General features: G+C 39.6%; 2 protein-coding genes across 8 annotated transcripts in view; both read right to left on the bottom strand.

The window, feature by feature from the left end:
* Nucleotides 1-20,465, bottom strand: part of LOC142585836 (uncharacterized) — a 99,906-nt gene extending 79,441 nt beyond the window's left edge. For 5 of the 6 annotated variants that reach the window (XR_012829134.1, XR_012829135.1, XM_075696868.1 and 2 more), the window contains exons 1-12: nucleotides 20,252-20,465; nucleotides 18,073-18,179; nucleotides 16,832-16,940; nucleotides 15,523-15,663; nucleotides 13,898-14,011; nucleotides 13,613-13,754; nucleotides 2,947-3,018; nucleotides 2,844-2,870; nucleotides 2,651-2,773; nucleotides 2,136-2,350; nucleotides 1,942-2,039; nucleotides 1,775-1,883 (exon numbers count right to left, since the gene is read on the bottom strand). Coding sequence is in view for 4 of the 6 variants with exons in the window: in XM_075696868.1 (XP_075552983.1) it covers nucleotides 1,775-1,883; nucleotides 1,942-2,039; nucleotides 2,136-2,350; nucleotides 2,651-2,773; nucleotides 2,844-2,870; nucleotides 2,947-3,018; nucleotides 13,613-13,754; nucleotides 13,898-14,011; nucleotides 15,523-15,663; nucleotides 16,832-16,940; nucleotides 18,073-18,179; nucleotides 20,252-20,392 (1,398 nt within the window). In the remaining 2 variants the exon portion in view is untranslated. The remainder of the gene's footprint in view (nucleotides 1-1,774; nucleotides 1,884-1,941; nucleotides 2,040-2,135; nucleotides 2,351-2,650; nucleotides 2,774-2,843; nucleotides 2,871-2,946; nucleotides 3,019-13,612; nucleotides 13,755-13,897; nucleotides 14,012-15,522; nucleotides 15,664-16,831; nucleotides 16,941-18,072; nucleotides 18,180-20,251) is intronic. The other variant, XM_075696871.1, reaches the window with a different exon arrangement.
* Nucleotides 20,466-21,574: 1,109 nt separating this feature from the next.
* The window catches only part of LOC142585835 (uncharacterized), an 89,953-nt gene continuing 86,704 nt past the window's right edge, over nucleotides 21,575-24,823 (bottom strand). Inside the window, exons 70-72 of one of the 2 annotated variants that reach the window (XM_075696866.1) lie at nucleotides 22,618-22,759; nucleotides 22,419-22,484; nucleotides 21,575-21,866 (exon numbers count right to left, since the gene is read on the bottom strand). In XM_075696866.1, coding sequence (XP_075552981.1) covers nucleotides 21,592-21,866; nucleotides 22,419-22,484; nucleotides 22,618-22,759 — 483 coding nt within the window. In that variant the 3' untranslated portion in view covers nucleotides 21,575-21,591. The remainder of the gene's footprint in view (nucleotides 21,867-22,418; nucleotides 22,485-22,617; nucleotides 22,760-24,823) is intronic. The other variant, XM_075696867.1, reaches the window with a different exon arrangement.

The following is a 24,823-nucleotide window of genomic DNA, read 5'->3' as shown; positions in this document are numbered from 1 at the left end:
CAATCATCAAACACAAAGAAATCTCTTTAGACTGAATTTATATAATTGTTGGTGGTGATGATGATACTATACGGGGTTTTATGACGCAAGGGCCAATGATGGCCAAAGAGCGCCAAAGAGCGCCAACCAGTGATATAATGTAGTTAGTCAATGATGCGTACAATGACAAAGGGTAGATGTATAGATGTATAGATGTAGCATGGATGTACAGAGGCCTAAGAACACTCACTGTAAAGAGCATAAAATATATGCATATTAAAGTAATGACAATGACTGGTGAAGTATGCTATGGACATAAAAAATATGCTTTGAATGGATGATATATTGAAATGTATAAATGTCAGGCACTAGCCTTACCAAGGCCCTTTAATTAAAAGGCGAGGGTCTGGAGGCAAGTTCTCTACCAAACGCTACTATCGCAGCAGCAGCCTCCGGATAGGTTATGCTACCAGTATTTTTAACTAATTACATGTAACACAACTTCATATTTCGGTTCGGCTCCTACTGGCGACACATTATCTTTTTGCCCACTTGAATTCATTTCCCTTTCTTTATTATTTTCAACATTTCAATTTCAACCACAGCTAATTTCCCTGATGCTTTCCTTGGCTTCATTGTCTGTTGACGTTATATGGTCACAACTTCATATAAGAAATTAAAAAAAAAGAAAGACAGCTTTGGTTTCGAAAAAGTTTTGCACCAAGGAGCAGTGCTGGATGGTGAGGAGTATGCTGCTGGGAAGCTACAGGAAAGTGTTTTTTTTGTTGCGCTTCTGCTTCTCACCACATCTACCACAAATGGGAAGTTCACCGCCAATCAATAGATGAAAATGGGCACAATATGTGTGCCCTTTTCTCAATTGACAAAACAAAACATAGTTCATCACATTTTTGTTACAGATGGCTAATTACCTAAATGCAACTTGATAAAATGAAGCCTATTCGAGGTTTCAGTGTTCCAAATAAATTGCCAAAGGTTTCTTAGTTTTTCCCACAAGAATGGCAATTGTTGGTGGTCCCAACTCTCTGGGTGCTCATGAGAGATGAACTGCAGGGTTGCAAAAACGTGAATGGTGTACCAAATGCAGTCTTCAAATCATTTGCCTTCTGTTCTGCACCTCATAAAATGACTGACTTTTCAATGAAGCTGTGAGAATATGATCAATAAAGCCTCCCTCAACCTACTGCAATGTAGTAAGCCATCTTGATCATGTTTCTAGCTAACAGCTGCATACTAATAGCCTGTCACACTTTGGTCTTTGCTCTTTCTATTCCACGCTTATAGCCGTGAGCTGATCCCATCATCTCGTTTTCTACAACTCCGGAGAACCACTGATCTTTTTCCTTCCTTCAACCATCAGTTTAAAGACTTTCAAGGCTATTTGTAGGACCCAGGTTAGAAAGCACCTGAAATTGCTCAATTCCTCCTCCCACACACACACAGACAAACACACACCATTGTTCATGTGTTTATTAACGATTATTTATTAATTACAACACCTATCAGTGTCATGACTACATGTGATGGTTACTTCATGTCACACCAGTAATCTCATATGAAACTGGGTCACAAGTGTACATTTCACTGGCTTTCTAGTGTAAAGCTTTTGGAAATGAACTCCAATGTTTTCAGCAGTGCTCACACACTTCTTTATCACATATAGTGCACCACTCTTGCATGTCCGCCAGTTTATGTGCCTTAGTGCGTAAACTATTTTACAAGCACATTAAATCAGTGTCTTTATGGACTGCTTAATTAAGGGCCAAGTTCTTACCATTTGCAAGATGTCATCAGCAGTTAAGATGTATGGGTTTGGAGGAGAAATCTGACATTGCCCTGGAATTGTGTAGTGGTGTGTCATAAACACAATAATCTCACATATCCTGAAAAATAAGATGTGATGAGAAACAGGCCAGCTACAGGTACAATGGCAATCCTTACCCTTGTAAGCGGCTCAAATAAGCAGCAGCATGGCTATATGAAAGCCCAGCCAAGAGAATTTTTGTGACATTATTTTTATGCAGATCTTCCTTCACTTCCTATTATAGAAAGGTAGCATAGGTGGGTGAGCATTATAATGATTTAAAAGGTGCAGTGCATGCATCCCTGCAAATTCAGAAGTGATCATGACTTACAGTGAAAAACCTAACCAGAAGCTCCATTTGAGTCTGCGCCGTAGAAAATAATGCCACTCCATCCAGTTTCGAGTGAAGAAAGGCAAGTTTTCTCACAGCTTCGAGGATATGTTTTTTCTGTTTTGACTCGAATGCTTGCTTTGAGGCCACAGAAGGAGACAAAGCCACCAAGTGTTTGCTGTCTTCAATAGAAAGAAAATTTTTGAAGCTTTGTTCTGAAAAGAAATATTTGGTACTAAGAGTGCAATATTCAGAAGTGTTCTATACTCTGGTAATGCCTATACTTCAATACCAGGGTGCACAATGACCCACATATACAATCCAACAATTGTTGGCACTGAAAGCTCTCAATGTCAGTGCATAGAACATTGCATTAGTCATTCATGTCTCCCTGGTTCATTTCAAACAAGTAGTGTCCCAAAGCTTTAAAAAAAAGTTACTGCACTATCCTATAAAGATTTTATTAGTAGGTCTGAAACAAAGTAGACATATTATCATACAGTAGCCAACTTTACCTGGTACCGAGAATGTCCTTGACTGGTTGCTGAATGTGGCTTCCATGAAGACAACATGGCTGCAATGCTGGCCAACCAGAACTGTGTGTTTGGCCTTCATGGACAACAAGCACACCAGCATTCCTGAAATAAAATAAAAGTACAAGCAAACATGAACAACACAAAAGAGCCTGATCAGGTTTCAAGCACTTACTCTTATGGCATTCTTCTTTAAATTCACCTGCCATGCCAAAAAGAAAACAAAAGACAAGGAATAGTAACACAAGAAAACAGTGACAAGGAACAGCGTGTGTTACCTTGCTCACACACATTTTCCGGGACAGGCAAGTCATTTTCATCACTAGGCACATAATTTTCCTGACTTGGAACTAAAAGAATGAAAGGCAAAGTTTGGTCAATACATGAAATGCAAGCAATCTTTCATGAACAAAACTTGTACAAAGCAATTTTACATTTTTGACAAAACTAAGCATTAGTAAAGTTATCAATGTGTCTAGCAAACTCATTTTTCACAATTCCCAGACTTTTCTTTGGCAGCGGTGGCAGCTCATGGGAACACGTACTAATCGAGGAATCCTGCTTGTTACAGCTTCCATGCATTGCTGATGCAAGCCATCGTACGTGCCTTTTGACCTGGTTCTGTACCCTGCGGGAAGCGCTGCAAAGAGTGCCACGCCGGAAGCCCCGATGCGCTGTTCATCTCGCTTCACCGTTTCCACGAGCTTCGCCCAGCGCATGCGCACCTAGCAAGCTTCGGGAGCCGTTATAAGGGGGCATTTTGCTCCTTGGCGATCATTTGGCAGCGGTGGCAGCTCATGGGAACACATACTAATCGAGGAATCCTGCTTGTTACAGCTTCCATGCATTGCTGATGCAAGCCATCGTACGTGCCTTTTGACATGGTTCTGTACCCTGCGGGAAGTGCTGCAAAGAGTGCCACGCCGGAAGCCCCGATGCGCTGATCATCTCGCTTCACCGTTTCCACGAGCTTCACCCAGCGCATGCGCACCTAGCAAGCTTCGGGAGCCATTATAAGGGGGCATTTTGCTCCTTGGCGATCATTTGGCAGCGGTGGCAGCTCGTGGGAACCCGTACTAATCGAGGAATCCTGCTTGTTGCAGGTTGGTGTTCAAATCATTTCTTACTATTGTGTTAAGAGCCAACTTACAACGTTGCTGCTGCCGCTGCCATAGTGTTGCCATAGTGTTGCCCTGTAGTCCTGTTGGCTGTTCGTTGGCAAGGTTTGCCTTGTTTCGTGCTCGCTTCATTGTTTGTGTTCGCATTACCTGATAGTGCTGAATAGAGCTTAGTACAATTATGCTGCAGAAGTGTTCGACATGTTCGAAAAATCTCGAAAATGACAAACATTTAACTTGCAATCGATGCAGCAAAAAGTATCATATCGGTAAATGTTCTGGTGTCTACAAAAAGAATTTGAAAAAAATGGATAAGGATGAAGTCAAGGCTTGGGAATGAGACACGTGCAAAAGAGAACAAAAAAATTATGACACTGATTCTGATAGCAGTGGCATGGAAACGTCCCCGCGAAAGAAATTAACTGAGTCAGGAGGACAGGGCTCTTTGGCTATGCTGATCGACGGCCTAAATAAGAAGCTAGTGGAAGTCTTGTGTACGCTTGAAAACCTTGAAAAAAAGGTAGACAAGCAATGGGCCACAACTGCGACTATTAAAAGTCAACAGACTTTTTGGCAGCCAAGTTTGAAGAGCTCCTGAAAAAGGTCGCGGATCAGCAGAGACAAATTGCTCAATTGCAGAAAACCACAGAAGAACTGGAAAAAAATTTAAAAAAGAAAGACAATGACATTTCAAAGCTTAGAGAATGTGTTGAAAGTGCTGAGCAGTACTCAAGAAGGAAAAATGTCGAAATACACGGTGTTCCACACACAGAAGGTCAGGATCTGTATCAGGTCTTGGTGGATCTTAGCGGCAAGCTTGATGTCCCCTTGCCTGAAAGGCACTCTTTGGAAGGGGTACACAGATTGAAGGCACAGAAGGACAAAATCGCTCCTATAATCGTCAGGTTTACAGAACAAGCAACCCGAGACTTGTGGCTGTCAAAGAAAAACGTCCTCCAAAAAAAATTTTTCATCAATGAAAACTTAACGAAAACGCAGAAAGAACTTTTTTGGAAATGCGGAAAACTTGCCAAAGAGCTCGACTATAAGTTTGTCTGGACACGAAACGGCAAGATTCTAGTTCGAAAGGTGGAAGGCGCGAGTGTGATAAGCATTACCACTGAGAATGATCTTGCAAAAATGTCCTAGATGGCCTCGTTCAGTTCTTTTCATAATTGGGACCTTCACGTTACAAATACCCTAGCTGACAACAAAATAAAACGAGAACTTGGCTTAGTACACATAAATGTGCGCAGCATAAAGAAAAATTGGAATCAATTATGCGCATACTTACACACGAGACTATTTAACATTGATGTAATTGTGATTACCAAGATTTATCTGAATTCAAGTGAACAAGGTAGATAAACGCTCAGGGGTTACTCACAGATTGCTTTATGCCGAGAAAATCGAAGAGGAGGAGGAGTTCTTGTATTTGTGAAAGATAACTGGGTTTTTAATAGGCTCGAACTAGCTTTTGATTATGCAGAAGTTATTATTGTCACCCTAAGTAAAGTAGATGTGACCTACACCATATGTGCGATATACAGGCCTCCCAACATGAACACAGATTTATTTCTATAGGAGCTAAACTCTCTGTTGAAGAAATATATGAATGAGAAGCAGCTTATACTGGTAGGGGATTTGAATGTCGACATAATGCAAGTGTCTAGGAAAGCGGTGACAGATTATCTTAATTTACTAGCAGAATATGGACTGGTCAATGTAATTAATGAATACACTAGAGAGGAATATTTGGGTTCAAGAGTAACGAAAACCTGTATTGATCATATTGTCGTTCGGCTCGGACAGCAGCGCTATGCAAGCGGCGTAATTAAAGTCAAACTAGCAGATCATTACTTCATATCACTTGTGGTCATGTTTGACAATGATGCAGAGCATTGCGAAGTAAGAACAAAAAAACTAATTATAGACAATGCAAAAGTTGACATGTACATAAAGGACACAGATTGGATTTCACTTTTACATTTGGACCAAGCCAGTTTATATGCCAAATTTATTGAAACTTTTAGGATGATATACGTAAAGTCTGCTAAAATCATAACAATCAAGCAAAGAAATCCTAATACGAAATGGATTACGAGTGATATTATTGAGTTATGCTTTCAAAAAGACAAAGCATGGAAAAGGTGCAGAAAAGAACCAGGCAACGAACAACACAGAGTGGAATTTCGAACTTTACGAAATGCGGTGACAGCTAAGTTACGCCTGGAAAAAATAAAATATTTGATGCGCCGATTTTCGGAATGCAAAAAGGACGTGAAAAAGACTTGGACTACAGCAAACGAATTAACGGGCAGATCCAAACGAGCTAGCGTCGATGATACAGTAAAAACAAATTTCCCAAATGAAAACATACAGATGCTGTGCAATAAATTTAATGAAGCTTTTATTTCTGCAGCAGAGAAGCTGAAAAAAACGAAGAGTGACCAACATTTAGAATACGAGCCGAAACGCACATGCGCACATTCAGCTTATCTTCCAGCGATGATCGAAGTTGATCTTTGGACGATAATTCAAGGCATGGCAAAGTTCAAACCACCGGGGTTTGATAAAATCCGCCCTCGAGATTTGTACTTAAACTTTCACTGACTCAAACAAGTACTTTTAAAGATTCTAAATGGAATTTTCGAATCGTGCATAATACCCAATGAACTAAAAATTTCAATCGTAAGACCTGTCTACAAAAACGGAAAGAGAAGTGATTGCACAAATTGCAGACCGATAGCAATATTGTCCACAATAGCCCATATAATGGAAAAATATGTGGTCTCTGTAATGCAGTCATTCTGTGAAAAGTATTCTCTGAATAACATGGCACAGTTTGGTTTCACAAAGAATAAAAACACAATTAATCTGCTTGAAGAATTCTCTGACTATATTAGTACATCAATAGAAAATAATAATGTAGTGTTAGCCCTATTTTTAGACCTATCAAAGGCTTTTGACACATTAGTACATAAGATATTACTCAACAAGCTAAAGAATCTAGGATTCAGAGGTCACTTCTATAATCTTTTTCTAAATTATTTTACTGATCGACTACAATGCATTAAACTAGATGACAGCTACAGCAATTTCAAATTAATAAAGTGTGGTGTGCCCCAAGGAAGCACGCTAGGGCCAATACTTTTTAATATATATGTCTCAGATCTCGGCCTCCTACCACTGAAATCAAAATTTTTCAGTACGCTGATGACACTGCGATAGCGCTACAAATGAGTGACTATAACTCAGAATGTCAAATCTTCCAAAGAGACATATCAGTAATCGTAGAATGGTTCGCACATAATTCAATTTTTATAAATCATCAAAAAACTAAACTAATCTGCTTCAGGAATCCACATAAGGTGCTTTCATTTAACATGAATGTATATTTGCACGCTCCACATTGCAACGCATGTATTTGTCAACCATTACAGTTTGAGTGTGTGGTCAAGTATTTAGGAATTTTTTTTGATCAGCATCTAACCTGGAATAACCATGTCATACACGTCGCGGCCATGATGTATAGTCTGCGCAGGAAAACGCCTATTAACCTAAGAGTTACTATATATAAGGCATTAGCAGAATCGGTAAATACATATGGTATAACATATGGTACATGTTCTGACTATAAAAAGCAAGCGATTGATCGCGTAGTTAAGCGAATTGTCAATAGCATAACTTATGGAACCGGACTAGAACAATCAGACAGAAAAGAAAAGTATAATATTCTAGGAATACTTCCAGTACAGGAGCTATTTAAGTATGTGGTTGTAACACGCTATTATTATTCAAATTCTTTGAGTATTGGTAAAAAAAGATGTTGCGTTACGAAAAACAGAAAGGTATTTTAAGCCAAGGGTGTTAACTATGGAAAGAAACCTAGAAAGTATTATGTCCCTGATATTTTTAATGAACTTGATGCAACACTGTATGATATCAATTCAAAAGGTAATATGATGAAAAATGTGAGGAAGTGGTATTCGACTGTTTATTGTAATATGTGATTTTTTATTGGGATTCTTACGTGGCTGGAAAACGTAGTACTTATTCTTTGTGTGTTAGAATATTTATTTATTTATTTATTGAGAAAATACTGCAGGCCTTGTAGTGGCCCTTGCAGGAGGGGCAGAAATACAGAAAAAGACAACAACAAGGAAATGCAAGAATACATGAGTAGCAAAACAGTAAGAGCAACAATTAATTACATTGGAATGATTGCAGGGAAAAAAAAAATTAAACAATTTCAGAAACACTGCAACAAAACAAGATAAAAAGGAGCAAACAACACTTTTCAACTGTCGCATGTTCAGCTTTCAATGCATGCAATGCTGTCAGTGTCAATAAGAAGCGATATGGGCAAGTTATTCCATTCGGTTATTGTGCGAGGAAACAAGGAATATTTAAAGGTGTTGGTCCTGGCAAAATACGGAGTTAATGACTTGGCGTGCCGGTGCCTTGTTAATCGCCCTGTTAGTGGTTGTATGTATTGCTGCGGATTAAGAGATAGCCGATTATTCTGAAGCAGATAGAGGAACTTAATCCTTTCAATCTTCCTCCGCAATTTTAGTGTTTGTATATTATTCATTTTCATTAAGTTTGAGGGAGAGTCTATTGGACGGTATTTAGAAAATATAAAGCGCACAGCTTTTCGCTGAATTTTTTCTAATGCATCGATGTTGCGTTTTGTGTGCGGGTCCCAAACAATTGCCGCATATTCTAGTGTAGGCCTTATAATGGTGTTGTAAGCCAACAGCTTGGTTTCCGGAGGTGCCATTTTTAATTTATGCCTGAGCAGACCAAGTTTTCTTAAAGCTGAAGCACATGTAGTAGAGATATGTTTATTCCAGGAAAGATCGTGCGTTATGATAACCCCCAGGTACCTATATTCCTCGACTTCGGATAAGGGTTGAGATGCAAGATCGTAAGTAAACAGTAAAGGGTACTTTTTTTTAGTAATTCTCATAGAAACTGTTTTATTAATGTTGAGCTCCATGTTCCACTGCTGGCACCAGGAATTAATGCTCTGAAGGGTAGAATTTAAGAGGACTTGGTCATCGTGGCATTTAATTTCATTAAATAAAACACAATCATCAGCAAACAATCTTAGTTGAACGGGTTGAGCGATTACTTCTACAATATCATTAATATATATTAAAAATAACAAAGGGCCAAGCACGCTTCCTTGAAGAACACCGGAAGTAACTGGCACTTCATCTGAAGAGCAGTCGCTTATGCTGACGAATTGTGTGCGCTTAGTTAAGTATGCAGAAATCCAGCTAATTAAGTATGGCGGCAGTTTTATTATTTCGAGCTTCTCAATTAGCTTATGGTGACAAACAAGATCAAATGCTTTTCTGTAATCCAGAAATACAACATCAATCTGACCAGGTTTATCAAGAATGCTAGCAAAGCTGTGGATGACTGAAGCTAACTGAGTGACGGTGGAAAACCCCTTCCTAAAGCCATGCTGTACCGGTGTGAGGATGCTGTTGTCACTTAAGAATTCTTTTATCTGGTTAGCTATAATATGTTCCAATAGTTTGCAGCAAGATGAAGTAAGGGAAATCGGTCGATAGTTCATTATTAATGTCGCTTCGCCTTTCTTAAGCACCGGTACAACCCAAGCCGATCGCCAATCTTTGGGAAGGGCGGCTGAAGATAAAGATACACCAAAAATGCGCACTAGAAAACGTGCAACCATTTCTGCATAGCGGCACAAAAAGGCATTTGGGATGTTATCCGGTCCTGGTGATGATTTCGTTTTTAAATTTAACGGCATAGAAACCACACCGCTCGTCGATATAACAGCAGGATCAACATAACAAGGGGTACGGCTGAAGGGTACATGGTTCGGGGCACTTGAAAATACGCTGTGAAAAAATTGATTATAATGTTCTGCTATACATCGCTTCTCAGTAACCGTTACACCATAGTGTACAAAGCAGTCAATGGGTTTCTTTGTGCTAGATAGATGGTTCCAGAATTTTCCTGGTGCACTGCGCATAAAGCTAGGCAGGGTATATTGAAAATACCGTTGCTTAGCCTTGAATACAGCCTGATTCAAGGCCTCTTGAATGTTCTGGATCTCAGTGCAAAGTGCATGCCGTTGCCTTAGCCTTTTTAGTTTTCGTTTAAGTTGCAGTACTTTTCGTGTAATCCACGGATTACGTTTGGACTTCTTTTTAACTTTGTTTGGAATAAAGTTATCGAGACAGAAATGGCACATTTCTTTGAACTTATTCCAGAGCACCACGACGTCATTCCCATCAAATTCACTCAGCCTGTGATCTAAGTAGTCCAAAACACTTTCATCTCTGGCACGGGAAAAATCCTTTACAATCACTGTTTTATCAAGGGCAATATCGCAACGGTCCATGGGACACGAAAAGTATACAAGTTCATGATCCGAAATACCTTTTTCTACAGAGGTGACAAAATTTTCAATAGAGCGACTAATAAAAATGAGATCAAGCATAGTTTCACTATCTTCTTGTAAGCGCGTCGGCTGTGTCACAATTTGTTGCAAGTTATTAGTTAGCATAATATCAATCAAGTAATCGACATTCTGATCGTAACTGTAAGCAGAATAATCCCAGTTAACGCCAGGCAGATTGAAGTCACCAACGAGAAGTATTTTATCCTGAGAAAAAGTCGACTTTGAAGTTGTATAATTTTGAACGGTAATCGTATGTTTCATATCTCTATTGAAAGCTGTACCACCTGCTGCTTGGTCTTCTAACAAGCACGATGTGCTTAGGTTGACCAGCAAACAAAATCTGTCAAAAAATGTATTTGAAATAAAGTCTGCTTTGATTTGGTTTGATTTCTATGCTGCGCACGACTTTTGGGTAAAAATTCCATGACTAAATGAAATCAGGAGATAGCTACTGTTTCTTAAACACAATTTTTTCAAAATATCCAAGAAATCAGACAATCTAGAAGAAACAAAACTTGGGGGTAAATTTCATCTTACATTGACAGCAGGTAAAATCTAAGTATAGTAGACTTTTGTTGATTCAATTCCAGTTCAATTTTTTTGCTAATTCAATTTCTACCAAAGGTCCTAGCCAGCGCCTATACATTTCTATGGGCCTAAACTTTAGTTGTTTCAATCTTGAAATTGGCCTTTACTGAATAATTCTAACGTGGTTGGGAAGCACGCATGTGCCTAACCCCAATGGTGACCCAAGTGGTGACTCCAACAGCGGCAGCATTTGTCTTGGTGTTGCTTAGAGTGCAGTCAATGCATCAAACACACATCATCTCCCATCAAAAACATCTATTTTTGGTCTGTGTACCTGTGCTGCGCACCAAGACCACAAAAGATTAGCTTTTTATTTTTACATTCTGAAACTTCTGTGGGCAAATGCACTTAAAATTAAGGGGCTAGAATCACTGCAATGCCATACGAGCAGGTGGTATCCAACAAGATCAAGTGGAACATAGGAAGGCATTCGAGATTTCGACCAATGTTATCGGACTCTATGGGACAGTAATTATGCCATAATAACATCCGAATAATAGTACAACTGTAAAAGCACTCATGAAGCAAAAATATAAACTGAAATTGTGCGAAAGGGTTACTTCGAAAAAGTCAGAAACCAGAGACCAGCGGCCAATCCACGATGGAACATTCCTTGTAATTTCTGAATAAGAGTTCAACATGGTTGTTTCAAGCCAAATGTACCATCAATGAAGCCGACCACTTCAAATTTATATTTAAAAAGTTTTGGCTAACTACTACAATAATTGTCTCTGAAAAAAAAGATGTCTACCTCATTGCTAATACAATTTCACAATACATGGCATGCATGGTGAAAATTTTTTTTAATTATGCCTAAACTAACGAGTACAGAAACATCTTGTAGGTAATTTAGAGAAGTTGCACTGATGCGTGTCCTCTGTTATTGGCCATTGTTTTATTTTTGCTGCATTTATTGTTGAATCATGAAGCAACCTGGGGCAGGTGTGAAGTTTATCAATCTTTTAGTGTTTTTTACTGTCGTGTTATTACCCACCGTGGCGGCTTAGTTGTGATGGCATCACGCTGTTAAACATGAGACCACGAGATCATATTCTGGCCGCAGCAGCCACATTTCGATAGAGGAAAAATGTGAAAATGCCTGCGTACCATGCATTGGGTGCACATTAAAGAACCCCAGGTGCCTCTAGTAGTGCATCAATGACCACATACGTGAATATTCAAACAAGGTTCAAAAACAAGCTAGAGACAGTCAATTGTCACTGCACTGCAATGACTGTGGCTGCAAGCAGTCTTTTAAAGATGTGACCTATTTGTAAAAATACCGTGATGACTGCGCACATCTTGTTTCCACAGCCTTTCACATTCATAATAGCAGCAGAGCATGTGTAAGCCTCCCCTCCATTTCTCTCTTTCCGCAGGAGACAGCCTTCCAATCTCATTGATTGCAATTTATTGTCCCTGCACATGCTGAATTTGTGTTGCTTTTGTGCTTTGAGAGAGTGGTAGAGTATGCATATGCTGACTGAAAGGGTAAAGACACTTGGTTGTTAGTCAGCACTGTGGTCTGTGTCCCTTTCTTTGTTCTGTTCTTTAGCGCTGTTTTCTGCCATTTAGTTCTTTCTGTTTCATTTTTCAACTAAGTGCTGCACACTTGGAGTAGAAGTTTATGCTGCATATGGGAGTATTTTTAATGAACATCTTTCAGTGGTGCAGCAGAAGCTCCCTTCAATGCAGTAGATTTGGTTTGCGCTGCATAGCTGTCCTATAGTAGCCAATTAAGAAACATTACAACAGGGTTTTAACAAAGCAGCAAAATGGCTTAGTGCAGCAGTCGTGGCAGCTCTGTGCTTTAGGTTTTTGCTGTGTGCGGCCCCTACCTCCATCCACAGTCTCTACATGTTTCTGCCCCATTTGTGTGAGAGTGCAACCCACGGGATTTGTTATACTTATAAAAAACTGTCTGTAATGACCACAGGTTTCTATTGTTTACAATGCAGCCACTATGTGGCCATCAACTCATCAGATAAAAACATAAAAATACTGCTCCACAGTTAACTAAAACTTTCAATCCATTGTTGGCATGTACCCTACGCGTAGCCAGGTTTGTCCCTGCCACTATCAACATTCTTAACCACAGCCGAACAGTTGCTTCATGCACAGCAAGTCATGTGTATAAACAACTGCACTGTGGGAGAAGGTCATGCTGTCTTGCAAATGCATGCATGGGCCAAGTGTACACACACGTTGGGTCAGAAGCCAGCGCTCAATTCCTTTATTATGGCAATTTAAAACAGAATTATTGTGGAGAAAGGCTGACTTGCAGTGTTGCAAAGAGTCTAATAACATTGTGGGGAACTGACCTATATGAGTTTGCAACCTGGGCAGTTTAATCTGTCATTTTCCATGACTTTATTCACTAAAATGAAAATTTTCCTGACGATGCCATGACTTTTCCAGGTGCTCGAGCTTTACCTGACTTTAGAGGTTTTCCAGGTTGCTAGACACCCTGAGTTCTGCACAAATCCGTAAGGTGAGTTCATGTCAAATATATATATAAATTTTTATATATATAAATTTATTTGCCTAGCACAGAATATATTTTATTAATGCATTCTTCTAAGCTTCCAGTGACTAGAACTGTTGGTTAATCTTCGGCATATATAACAATCTGCTAGCCACTAGTAGAGCTAGCTGTTACAACTGGCCTGGTCTTGTTTAATGTCCAAGAGCAAAGTAAGTTCGCTTTTTAGAAATAGCTTAATAAAAATGTTTATCAGCAGGAAACTACAAACTAAGCCCAATCCTGTTGCACATAGGCTAAAAAGCACTTACCCTTCTTGTGCTGAAGGGTCTTGGCAATAGACTGAAGCCTTGAATACCTTTCTCTTGCGATGCATCGGCCCGAAAAGTCCTCATACTCAACATGAAAAGCAGCAACACATCCAAACGGGCATTCCTCTAGAAATGCTGCCACCTGTTTGGGAGAAATACGAAGCCAAACTGTGTATGTAGGCACTGAAAACTGAGCCAGATTCCATAATCACAAAGAATACCTCTGTAAATATATAAAGTACAGTGGTGCATCAAACAGTTAGTTTTTCTAGTAAGACATACTACCTTATCAGTGATAGTGTTTTCATCCTCAAAGACGAGCATTGTTGTGTTTTTCTTCAAGTAAGCTGCTCCCCACTCTTGATCCTTTTCCACCGAGCCAATTTTTGAAGGGCATGTCTGAAAGAAAAAAAAAGAAAGCTGTGGTAATAACAGCTCCATTTTGCATGTTGCATTCATTTAGTTATCTGTCGCGAAGTCTAGATACAAGTGCTTTCTGGATGACCCATGTGCAATATTAGTACTTATTCAAAGTGGGGATGCTGGCAGACCACGTTCTTAAAAGCTCAGTCAGTGCAACAGGGCAAATGTTTGCACGTAATAAGGGTTGTGCTATGAACTTGTGTAACAGTACCACTCTAACTAACAGACATTGACAAACTGAGATTTTGACATTGACAAAGACATTGCTTGTCAATATCATTACTGTGCACAGTCCTGCCTTCAGTATGCTTGCAACTTGACCGAGGCTCAGTAAAAACCCGAAACTGATATGCAATGACATAGTTGACCAACTTATAACAATATAGTCATCATAAACACTAGACTTTAGTTAAACTACCAATCTGAGGCACCACTCATTGAAAAACCATGCATACATAATGAATTTTTCAAGGAGTCATAATGGTACAGTGGTTAGATTGAGCTCGCTGTCAGACATAAGGTGGGGAAGTGGGGGAAAGGGATGGAGGAAGAACAAGTGCTAACAGCGAAGAGGCAGAACTTTGGAAACTCATAAGCATTTCAATTTTATTTTACTTAAAAAGCACCTTTACTGAAGGAATAAGAAGATAGAAACGAAATATAAATATCATAGCATAGGGGACCAACTTAACTTTAAAGGACCAACAAAGGCTTAGCTAGGGCTCTTGTGCCCAAATGCGTAATTGCACCACTATGTCCACTTAGTGGCGTGTCACTCTCGCTGCTCTAGTTTTAAACTTACACAGAGGTTCTGAAAGCATTTGGTACTGATACAGCTATTTTTCACTGAAGTATCCCGTGCCCTATGGGTATGCTCAACCGTATTTCTTGCCTGAAGCTCTGCTTAATTCCAACACACTACAGATACTTTGCAGCTCTAGCCCAAGGATGCAGGGTTGAATCTCGGCCATGGTGGCTGCACTTCGACGGGAGTGAAATGCATGCAAAAAGCACTCTTGTACTGTGCATTGGGTGCACATTAAGGAACCCCAGGTTGACAAAATTAACCCGGACTCCCTTACTACGGCGTGCCTCATAACAACATCGTGGTGTTGGCAGGTAAAACCTCAGAATTTAATTTGTTGTACGCTTAATGCAAAGACGCAAGATTGTCCCTCAGCTGCGGCAAGTTGTTTTTCATCCGCTTTCATTGCCATTAATTTAAAATTTCTTCATTTCAATTATTAAGTACAAGTAATTTCCCCTATGTTTTCCTTGGTTTCTTTGTTGGCTTCTCATGATATGATAAATAAAAATCAGGCGCCTCGGTTAGCCCCCTATTATCTTGTTCTTAGCATACCTAGTGAGACTTCAGCTTGAAATCTATGTTTTTGTAAACGCTTCTCAGCTGATGACAATGGCCTCATGGCAAATTTATTATTAGCTTATAAAAGACAAATTTCTCAGAACTGTGCCAGGTCACCTACCTGGTCATAGCTGACCCACTTTGCATGAATGCAGTCATCCATAAACCTTTCATGGGAAGAGCGGAGTCTGTAGTCATGGACAGCCAAGCTGACTGATATGCAAGGCAGCGTCTTCCCCGATGGGCTTTCACCAACCTTTTGCTGGTGGATAAGAGAAAACTTCTTTAAACATCTTCACAAGCCTTTAGGACTTATATAGCTTTTAAAATATTGAAGCCTATATAGTTCGGATAAGCATGCACCCACATAATTGTAAATGTCACTGATTCAGACCTAAAAGTTCAACATAAACGTTACAAGCAAGCGCAAGTGAAGAATAGAAGTCCAATAAGGCAATGAACTGGACTAGCTGGCAGCTGCTAATTTATTCTATGTTCAATATGAACCTTTTGAAAAGTGGAACATACCCCAACACAAACTGAGGTATGTATGATTTATCCTCGTCTCAAAAGTCTCACATAGCACATAAATAAACAAAATAGAAAACATATATTTTTTTAAGGATCCACACAGTTTAGTAGATTCGCCTTATTGGAAAAGCTGCAATATCCTAGCCTAATAGAATGTAGCCCCACATAGAATGCATTGCTGCAGCACAGTGAATATTGAATTTCTCTTTTTCTATTTTAATTTTGTCATGCCTTAGTGCAAGGACTTACTGCACTTAGACAAATATAAGTATTTTTGTGCGATTACCAGCTTGGAAAAGCACTTTGCACTATGTTCAGGACCATGCTTCAACTTAAAAAAAAGCTTTTTTTTTCCTCCACACAATTTTATACACGAAGTGTGGCAACCTCAACCACCAGGCAACTGAGCTTTGTGAGAACGCCAACATTTTGATGCTCAAGGGAGAAAATCAATGTGTGTGTACATGTCCCAGCTTGCAGTCAGGAAAAGGAAAGGCAGCAATAGTGCAAGATTGTTCAATTATCTTATCCATCACACTGTGATGTGTGCCCGCTTAACTGTCCAATGCAGCTTGACACAAGGGCAAGTTTAAATTTGAACGCACTTCACTTTGGCTGCAGAATAAAAACAGAAACACTGGAAAAATGCATCTGGATTCTTGGAGTAGTGCATTGCAATTTTGGCAGAGCAACCTGTCATCAGAATAGAAGCGTAGAAGCAATGGCTCACATGCAAGTTGCCCTGAACCAACATGCATGGCTGTGCAACTGTAGATCAAAGCCGATTGAATTACACATCATTTTTTCCCCTATATTCACAATATGTATATTTCTGGGTTATAAAAAGCAGTGCCCTCTTGCTTTGCATTCGTGCAAATATGGTATGTTGCTTTACGTACCATAATTATGCGGTGGTGCTTTGTAATAGGTATATTTGAGGGCCGAGATAACTTGCAAGATGCGGGCTCAATGATGGGGTGGTTCACAAATATTAATAGGTCACACAACCTACAGTAAGAAAAAAAAGCATTTCTAAATGCTAACAATCTTTGGAGAAAGTCTTATAAACTGCTGTGAAAGAGCACAGGTAAAACACTGCTACAAGGTGCAGTGCACTATAAGGTCTTATGCTACCCAAGTAGTGCATTACTGCCTTAAATGTCAACCCTGTTTCATGTTCGAGACTGAGCATAAAAAAAAAAAAAAAAGACTTGGTTGTTCTTAGACGTTCATTATATTAGTTAACTGCTGCATTTATAGTTACATCATCATTTCAATCATCAGCCTATTTATAACACTGCAGGACAACTAAGTAGTTTACCCAAATATCTCCAATTACCATAACCCCTGTCACTTGAAACCTTATTCCTACAAATTCCTTGGCCTCGTCAGTTCAAACAATTTTCTACCTCATTTCTCTTCCTTCTGCACTCATTCTGTTATCTGTTAGTCTAGTAAAGAATTGGTTGTTTATGTTGTCTGCATTACACCTTGCAATATACGAACTTTGCATTGCGAAGTTATTAAGTATTTTCTCACTAAAGCTGCCAAGAAATGTGCAGTTACAATATATCTATCGCCTTGTTTTCCTTTGCTAGATAAAAACAATAGGCTTGCTCTTAAAAACTTATTTGTCTATTAGCACAAATAGTAAATGTAGATGTCAAATGCACAAGATTGCCTTCTGCAATGAAAGGTTAGTTGTCTGATTATTGAAACTATTCCCAAACATGAGCACATATAATGCTAAGAGGACATGCTTGCCCCATTTCGCTCAAATGGCAGATTTATTGTGACCAAAGCATTAAAAAAATCATCATGTCAGCTAATCAAGCATTCAGCCAGAAATACAAGTACATCCATAACAAAATGTCTTTTCTCAAAAGCCAATGGCCTTATGACTTGGCACTGGAATGTCATGCAAATAAATATGCTAAAATTCTCTTATGTTGCTATGGAAGTGGAGGCTCTTAATGAGCATGTCAACAGATTACGAGTTAGCAATGAGCCATAAAATTTCATATTAGGAACTAGCAGCATGTGCAAAACTATAAGGATGAAACACGTCCAACAGAGCCTCCTTATGAACGAAAACCGTACAACAGCTAGGATACCATGAAACAAAGCATAATTAGCGTACCCTGTGAGACTGTCAACGATGCTCTGATTAATTGCCTGCAGTTGAATGCCCAAGACAAGCTGCCACTTTTGTTCAGTATGACTGTTTTCAAAATGACTCTGTATTCGCTGCAATGCCAAGGGAAAAAAGTGTGAAACTGGGCACAGGACAAAAATGAAATCAAGTTCATTAAATGCAGCTGCATAAATTCACCTAAATTTATTCACTGTGCAGAGATAAAGCATATTTTACACAGGTTCACAAATATACATGAAAAATTTTAGCTCAATAGGCAGATCAATGCATCCTGCATCATACATAGAAGTGGCAGGTTTAGATAATGCCAGGCTCCTTTTCCACCTTTATCCCAAGTACAAACAAAAGCAAGACGGCCCCTATGTATAAGGAGAAGAAACAGGGTGATACTAAGAGGCTCAATATTTTCTCAAGTAACTAGCTTATGAAGACATTGGATACTGCAGCCAAGTAACTACATGGGGAAATATCATGAAAAGCCAACAAATACTGACACCAAGGAGAACATAGGGGAAATTACTTGTGCTGAATAAATGAAGTAAAGAAACGATAAATTAGTGGAATTTAAGTGGATGAAAAAACAACTTGCTGCAGGTGGGAGCCGAACCCACAACCTTCGCATTTCGCGTGCAATCCGGCAACATTGATGCCTTCACGTAGCATATGTGGGTTTATTGGCCAGTTGCCTTTCACCCAAAAAGATCACGTTCTCATGACGCCTGAGGCAAAAACGACGTTCCACGTCTGCCGCCAAGGTCTGTGAGTGGCGGCGCTGGCTAACACTCCCAGGGTTCTACTAGTACACATAAATACCCAAGAAAGTGGATGGGGAAACGCCGCCGCGGTAGCTCAGTTGGTAGAGCATTGCACGCGAAATGCGAAGGTTGTGGGTTCGGCTCCCACCTGCGGCAAGTTGTTTTTTCATCCACTTTAATTCCACTAATTTATCGTTTCTTTATTTCATTTATTCAGCACAAGTAATTTCCCCTATGTTGTCCTTGGTGTCAGTGTTTGTTGGCTTCTCATGATATGACTAATAAAAATCGGGCCCCTCGGTTAACCCCCTTTCTTCTCGTTTATTACATGGGGAAATGCATTTCATTCACTTAATTAAGGGGTAGAAGAGGCCCCGCCCAGATAAACGAAGCACGGCAGCTGATTGCCTCTGCGGCTAATGAAATAGTCCTGTTGATGTGACTCAGCTCAGTTCGAAGTGCGGGCTGCCATGTTCTCTGTTGGCGGGGTCACCGGCCGTCCTGCTCATGATGTCAGTCTAGAGTGCACGCCCACTGGTCGAGGCTCGTGTGCATCCGCCTTTGAGGGGCAAATGCCGCTGCCTTCTAAAGTTGTACCCAACTATAGTTAGTGTAGACAAGAGTAAATTCATGCCTAACCTAATATTATCAATGAAGGGAATGAAATAACCCGCTGTGGTGCCTCAGTGGCTGTGGCTCCCTGCTTTTGAGCACGAGATCACCAGTTTGATTCCTAGCCCTGACAGCCATATCCCAATGGGGGCGGAATGCAAAAACACTCACATACTGTACGTTGTGTGTCCAATTAATTTGGCCTACATTGGACTGCATCCAATTCAACGTGGTCTGAATTAATCTGGACTACTTCACTACAGTGTCTGTCAGGCCACTGTGCAGCTTTAGAACATTACAACCTATAATTTTAAATTCAAAAAAGGATTGAAAGAAAAGATTAGTTGTTATAGAACTCGCTGCCTCTAAAAATGCACGCTGTGCTCTGCCAATTTAGCTGCAGAAGTGGCTCTCCCCACTACCACTTTCCCAGGTACTTGTGCACATATTTCTGAAATTTAGCCGATGGAGCAGATATGAAACATCCATAAGACGGCAGCTGCCACATTGAATGTGGTACTAGGGCTGGCAACTGGCTATCAAACTCTCATATGCTACCTTAAGGCATCAAGGCAACCTGTTTTCCCTGAATTATAGCATGATATAGGTCTACTAAAACGATTACGCTGTACTTTATTTTGCTTCAATGATTGCTGCCTGCTTCAGCAATTATCCTTAGAAAGTCCTTATTTCCCAGTTTTTGTCACCTAGTCGGTCGCTTCTGTAAACCCTTGAGCCACCATACCAGTCTACTTTACTGAACCCGGCTGACTTGAGTGTGTCCTGAAAACGTGTACCTTTGCAAGGTCAACAAAGTTGCCCATGTCGGTGACCAGGGTAGAAATTAGGGCAAGGCCATCTACATGACGATCTTGGACAAAGTTGCTCATGATCTGGAGGAAAGGGTCCATATGCTCATGCTTTCTTGCATGCAGCATGTTGGCCACTGAGCTTTCTAAAGCCACAATTGCAGCAGCAGGGCTACGTAGCTGTAGAAACAAATCCAGGTCCTTTCCTGCGCCAAGACACAAATGATTATAAGACTTCACAGAAGCAGGCATTTGAATACTGAAATAATTCACTTTTTCAGCTTTCATTGAAACAAAACATTACATCTTAGCAAACTGGACAGCCGCACGGCACAGTGATTAGTGGAAATGATTAGTCACTGAGAGTCACTCTCAACAGTATTTCAGACTCATAGAGTACCTCAGCAGCAGCACAGACCATGGTGGCAATGCTAGCCACCTTTGTGTAAGATTACTTTTCTGTTATTGCTCAGCAGTTAACAATCTTCACGGTTACAAGTCACATCGTATGGCAATTGAAGCTATGTATATGTGCTAGCTTGTCGGAACGAAACCCAAACACAAGAAATGTAAATTAGAAGGTAGATTCCTTCCACATTTTCCAGTGTGCTTGTCATGCTCTTGTTTTATTCACAGGCATTGAGTTTTGGGGCTGGAGCACACTTAGCGCTAGGTTACACATATCATGCAGCACAATTTCAAGTAATTATACATATGAGGTGCCCTACTTCTCATCTGCATTCCATTTGAGCATGTTAGCACATTCCAAGGTATGCACAATGTAAATATTTCTTCAGAAAACACAAATGTGTGGCACTGCCATGCCCAAATAGTAGCACAAGAATAATCAAGACAAATGCACAGTATGATGGCAACCAGACAGCCTTTAAGGTCATGCTATTAACTACAGGGAATACCCAGCAACCATAACTGTTCAACAGAGATGAAAAAAAAAGAGAGTATCATACCAAGAAATACAATTAGTTAGGCACAAGAATTAATTAGAAATATGTCCCCATCAGCAAGCTGAAGACAATGCAGAAGAGAAAGCTGTATAACAAACGTGTTCTGTCAGTACCTTTTCATGAGCCAAAAACTAGGATGCTAAAAGAAGCTTGAAAGCACAGTGTGACAAGGAACTAAAAGGGAAAAAATTAACATCATGTTATGCGGTCACATCTCTGAGTGGTATGTTAGGACTACAAGGCTATATATTATATGGCATGAGTGATCTGCACACTACCAATGTGGCATATGAAATTGTAAGCTGCATGTAATATATGAAATGTGATCTTTCAGCAGGCAACTGAGAAATACATTCCCATATGCTATCTACAATATTGTCTGCTAGACCTAAAGCACACTATTACTATGATTGCAATGCTGTATGAACCCTTACACAGAAGCTGTAAAACAAAAGTAAGAAAGAAAAGAAAAAAAAAAACATGTCCATATTCGTACTCAGAACTTCCATGCCACTTGCCTTCATAGAGCTTCTTCTTGTACATGTCATAGGTAACACTCAAGTACAACAGATGTGTGCAAAGGTTTTTCGGAAATTCAGCAGAGATGTGTTGCTTTCTGAAGACACAAATGAAAGGCCCTGGGAAAATAGAAGCAAGCAACAATGATATTCATAAACTGTTGTTTTCAGGGAATTGACAGTGAACACGAGATAATTTCTTTCAAGGTTAATGTATACATTGTGTGCTGCATATCAGGACATCACAAGACATCTTTTCACTAACTCAAGGCTGTTGCATGCAGCTAAGTAAGGCTACGTAATTTGCTAACAAATTCCATGCAAGCTAGTTTCTTTCTTTCTTTTCTGAACAGCTTGCTTTGTGCAATGCATGTTTAAATTATTGCATGGAGACCCCCTCTTCATGCAGCAATTGCAGTAGTGGCTTAGGGAGCTTATCAGGCTGTGTTGTGTACCATAAAACCAAGAATTAGTGAAAATAAGCCATGATCAATGAATTGTGGTTATGAAAGTGACAGGATGAAAAAGTGAATATGACTTATTTACTTTATGCAACTGAAACTGCAAATATTTTTTTGCAAGATTACATGCAAGTACTTTGCATTTGTGTCAGTTTGGCCACCAGTATGCACTCTCTTGTCTTTGAGCCAACAGGAAATGTAATGAACTTACTTTTTTCTAGCGTGAGCGTCTTGCCCCCACTGCGCCCTCTTGAGTGTGTTTTCCCCAACAATGTTTCTGCAATATATATACACATACATGCCAGGCCTGTTGGATACAAAACAGGCTACAAGTGCTCATAGCATGCACAAGAGAGCACATGTCTTGATTGCAACAAGGTTGCAAATGTTTGAACTCTGTGATTACTCACCTGTGTCCCTCCCAACCAGTTTTGCTAGTGTAAGAAGCCTTGAATATTTTGGCTGACCTGGGCATTTACCAGAGAGGTCTTCAAGGTCAGCTTGAAAAGCAGCCACACAGCTTGTTGGATGTACATTGAAAAATGATGTAACCTGCATGATTGCACATGAAAAAGTTCTTTCAAAGCGCACATGTGAAAGAACAGAATGAGATGTTTTAATAAAGAGAATGCATTATCTGAATTGCACAATCTAAGTGTGTTCTTTTCAACGTTCAACACCTACCACGCAAAGATGTAATCTGCTCAGGTGCAATTCAAATGCTGTAACAAGAGAATTATGACAACTAGCCGTTAAGCATTGCTAAGATTGCTTCAATGGTATATAGTTCTACTAATTTAACACAAGTTTAGCCAATGTGAAATTTCATTGCAGTTGCCCTTTAGCTGCATGGTCATAACATTGAATGCAAAGGTTGGACAAAGGTCTGTAAAATGCAATAACATTTGACACTGACTGCTAAAGGAAAAAAATTGAAGCACTAGGAGGGCTGCAAGGTGGATAAGTTGTTGATTGGTGGAAGAAAAAACAGCAACTATAAACCAAGCACCGTGGCTGCAAGCAGAGTGAATGTGCACTGCCATGTCACGAGATATACAAGTTGTAAGAATAAATGGAACAAAAAAAAAGAAAGAAAATTGAAGCACTGGCACAGGCCAAGTCATCAGACTGGATGCATGTGTTAGCTCGAAGTGTAAACCAGCGAATAAAAACAAGAGACACAGACAGAGGACATAGGCAAAAGAATAGAGTAAGCACTTTTGAAGCACAAGAACAGTGGCTTTAATGAACAATATTAAAATAACAATTTTCAGGATGCATGATGGGAGTTGTTCACAGCCTAGAACTGGTACAGCGCAAAATACAAAGGAAGAAACAAGCTGAGCCAGCCAGATAAAGGAACAGAGCGCTGACTCGGATAAGTTGTTCTAGAACATAAGTTCTAGAATGCAATACCAACTCGCCCAATCCTCAACCCTAGTGAGTTGTTCACAGGATACCACTGATTTATAAAGAAGTATATTTTATTAAGGGGAATGCTTGAGCAAAACACCCGCATTTCAACAGGCACAGAAGGACAGCTTCCAGTTCAATGAAAACAGCAAGAGTGCTGGCTAGCCTTCAATGATGACTCAGTTTCAGGCAAACAAAGAAAAAATGTGAACAGGAACCAATTAGAATGCATAATATATAAAAATAATATAAAAAGCATGGCAAGAACTTTTTAGGTATCTGTCTTTCTATTAAGCAAGGTGTTTACATTTTTAGATGCTACCAGTGTGCTGATACGATGTGAGAGTGTGTACAGATATGGCACTCCATTTACACTTTTCGTGCATGCTTATTTAGGATGCTACATTTTATAAGCTTTTAGTAGCATTCCAGTGCTCATCCTGACTAATACATGTTGGCAGGTTAGTTAGTGCAGATTCATGATTAAAATGTTCAGCACGAACAGATGAAGATGGAGAAAGACAACAACAACACACACAGCACTACGTGTGTGTGTCATTTTTTTTCTCTGTCTATCTAGCCACAGCTGCACATTTTATTCATGAATCTGTCCTGTCTATTTCCACTTGTCTGCCTCCTCCTTTATTCATTTGGCTGTTTTCACTTTCGTTAAATTAATCCTTCAAGATATGTTTTCACTTTAGTTAAATGATCCTTCAAGATATGTTACACAAACTTGTGCTAACATCCACACATTATTGGTAGATTTAAAACAGTGTTCAAAGACATAAAAGATAGGACCCCATCTATGCAGCAGCAGACATTGTGAGCAGAAAAACATTATTCAAGCCAAAACAATTTCAAAACAAAAGCAGAAATTACATGTGTTCAGATTAACAAGAAACAGTAAAACGTGTATTTTCAAGTCTACACTCTTTTATAGACACTTTCATAGTAAGGGCACTTTTTATAATGGCTGTGTACTGCAGTTTGCTATTGGTGTTGACTGTACAATGCCACAACAGCACAGCTTTGCAACTGGATTTCCAGCATTTTTTTTTTCAGTGAGTAATTTATGTTCCATTGCTTTTTTAACCAATTTAGTTACACATTACTAATAATAACGCTCATACCAGCAAGAGTCCCAAAACTGAGTTAGAAAAAATGACACTTAAGTCTTAATTACTACAAATAGTATTAAAA

Source organism: Dermacentor variabilis, chromosome 6 (assembly GCF_050947875.1).
Source record: "Dermacentor variabilis isolate Ectoservices chromosome 6, ASM5094787v1, whole genome shotgun sequence".
In the NCBI taxonomy this organism is placed as follows: domain Eukaryota; kingdom Metazoa; phylum Arthropoda; class Arachnida; order Ixodida; family Ixodidae; genus Dermacentor; species Dermacentor variabilis.
This window is presented reverse-complemented; position numbering and strand designations above follow the sequence as displayed.